The 2,419-nt window shown below is 56.8% G+C and overlaps 1 protein-coding gene across 1 annotated transcript in view; it reads left to right on the forward strand.

Moving 5' to 3' along the window:
• Window positions 1-840: 840 nt before the first annotated feature.
• Window positions 841-2,419, forward strand: part of ACA1_240180 (WD domain, Gbeta repeat-containing protein) — a gene marked incomplete at both ends in the record, with an annotated part of 2,572 nt that continues 993 nt past the window's right edge. Inside the window, 7 exons of the mRNA XM_004335316.1 lie at window positions 841-941; window positions 1,085-1,191; window positions 1,271-1,372; window positions 1,433-1,542; window positions 1,692-1,889; window positions 2,009-2,147; window positions 2,246-2,406. Coding sequence (XP_004335364.1) covers window positions 841-941; window positions 1,085-1,191; window positions 1,271-1,372; window positions 1,433-1,542; window positions 1,692-1,889; window positions 2,009-2,147; window positions 2,246-2,406 — 918 coding nt within the window. The remainder of the gene's footprint in view (window positions 942-1,084; window positions 1,192-1,270; window positions 1,373-1,432; window positions 1,543-1,691; window positions 1,890-2,008; window positions 2,148-2,245; window positions 2,407-2,419) is intronic.

Raw genomic sequence — 2,419 nt, forward strand, 5'->3', positions numbered from 1 at the left:
TGCGCAGGGGCCATGCTAATCTTCTCTGTATCGTTCCAATTTTAACAGATGGAGCCTCCCTTTCGGGAGGTCCGACCTTGTACGTCGCCGCCTCGGCCTTCTTCAACCTCTTCTCCCGCCACCCCCTCTCCGCTTGTGGGATGGAAAAAAAGGGCAATAAAGAAACCAAAGAATAGAAGAACAATCATTGTGCCTTGCGGCGCGGTGTTGGCTCGGTATCAGCAAAACCGGGTCTAAGCAGTTTGTGGTGGTGAGGTGGTGAACGTGGACGGCGGGCAAGACCGCTACCACAAGTCCAAGTCCGAAAGTGAATTAGCCAATTTCAGCAACGGCTGGGTGACCGTTGGGTTGCCTCCACCCACACGCCAGAACAAAAGCGGGCAGGTGCGCGACCATTCTCTCGTCCTCGCCACAACGCGAACGCCACCGCTCCGTGACCGTTACCCCGTTTTGCAACCCGGACATAATCCCGGATTGCATCTACCAATCCGGGAAGTTACCGCCCACCTCATTTTCTTTTCCGTCGACATTAACGGCTAGTTTGGCAGGAAAGTTTGGGGACAAGTTTGGCGTGAATTTGGAGAGATTTTCTTTTTGGCCTACACGACTGATCGAGAGGACCACTTCGACCCCCAACTCTTCTATCTTCTTTCTTTTCTACACATAGGCCTGCAGCCCTCCCTTCGCCAGAGATTCATCTGTAATGGATGTCGCGACGCTGTTGGGAGTCGTGAGGCGAGAGAACAAGGAGCCCACCAGCAACACGTTGGCTTCATCAGCCTCTCGCGTAAAGGGAAGCTACTACCACCCCCACTTGGGCGGATCGCCCGAACGACCGATGCTGAAGGCGCCCTCGCAACTGAGTCCCCCACCGACCGCCAGCCCCTCTCATCCTCTCCATCGAGCAGCCCACCCAAGAAGAAGACTCAATGCGGCGATCGGTACCAGACCCATCATAATCCATCTTGTTATTCCTTTCCATTTTTTACAATTATTCCTTTTTGAATTATTTATTATTATTTTTAATCAATTCAATTGTTTATTCATTTTATCCCACAAGGTTTGTACCGAGCCGAGTGCATAGGAACCTGGCCGACGACTTTGAGAAGCACGCGGCGCTCCTCGCCGCCGCGGCCTTGTCGCCGACCAGCCCCACCTCGCCGCCTCAGCTCTCTTCTTCTCCGGGCAAGGGTACCACATCCACACCACTCCGATGCCCTGTGGCTGCCCCTCACGGCTGATGATGCCCAAACTCTGTCTGCGCTCCCAGAGTCGATGTCGCCCTACGAGCTGGTGCTGCGCAGCGAGCTGCTGGGGGAGACCAAGCCCACCAAGAGCTGCCGCCGCCGCCTCTTCCAATACAAGCCCGACGGTAAGCAAGACCTGCCAAATGCATGCGCGTGCATATTTGTCATTCCTCTCCCCCCTGCAGGCGACGCTGTGGGGTGTGCGACCACGCCGGCCACCTCGGAATCGCCCATCTCCAAGCGCTCCCAGGAGCTCCTGCGGACGCCGCCGAAGACGCCCCGCAAGATAGCCACCGTACATTCTTCCTTGCATCGCTCCGCTTTCTGTGCTGCACTCATCGCGCTCGGCCGTGCGTCGTGTCGTGTGTGTCGTGTGTGTCGTGTGTGTCGTGTGTGTCGTGTGTGTCGTGTGTGTCGTGTGCGTGTCGTGTGTGTCGTGTGCAGTCGCCGTTCCGCGTATTGGAGGTGCCGGCCATCAGGGACGACTTCTACCTCAACCTCGTGCACTGGTCCTCTCAGAACATTCTGGCGGTCGGGCTGGGCAATTGCGTGTACCTGTGGAATGCGGGCACGGGCCAGGTCACCAACCTCTGCGAGCTCGCGCCCTCCGACCCCGTCACCTCCGTCAACTGGAATGCACGGGTACTCGCAGCCTGCCATACCTTCCTGAGCATTTTTCATATGTATATATAATATGTATTTATTTATATATTGTTAAGATAATGTGCTGACTGTGTTGCACATTTTTCCTCTTGGCGCAGGGCACGCACTTGGCGGTGGGCACGAACAAGGGGGTGGTGCAACAGTGGGACGTGGCCAAGCGTACCAAGATCCGAGAGTTCGGCGGCCACGTATCGCGCATCGGCGCGCTCTCGTGGCGAGACAGCGTCGTCACCTCTGGTAAACAACGCACACTTACACGTGCCACCGCACACGCACACGCACACGCGACGCATTTGTACTCACTCTATATAACGTGTTGGGTTGGGTTACAACAGGGAGTCGGGACAGACTGATCATCAACAGAGACGTGCGGGAGCGGTCGCCGCACACGAGCAAGCTGATCGGGCATCGCCAGGAGGTGTGCGGCCTGCAGTGGTCGCCCGACCACCAGTTCCTCGCCTCGGGCGGAAACGACAACCGCCTTTTGATATGGGACGTCAACTCAACCC

The sequence above is a fragment of the Acanthamoeba castellanii genome (genome assembly GCF_000313135.1).
Source record: "Acanthamoeba castellanii str. Neff unplaced genomic scaffold scf7180000084763, whole genome shotgun sequence".
Lineage (NCBI taxonomy): Eukaryota > Discosea > Longamoebia > Acanthamoebidae > Acanthamoeba > Acanthamoeba castellanii.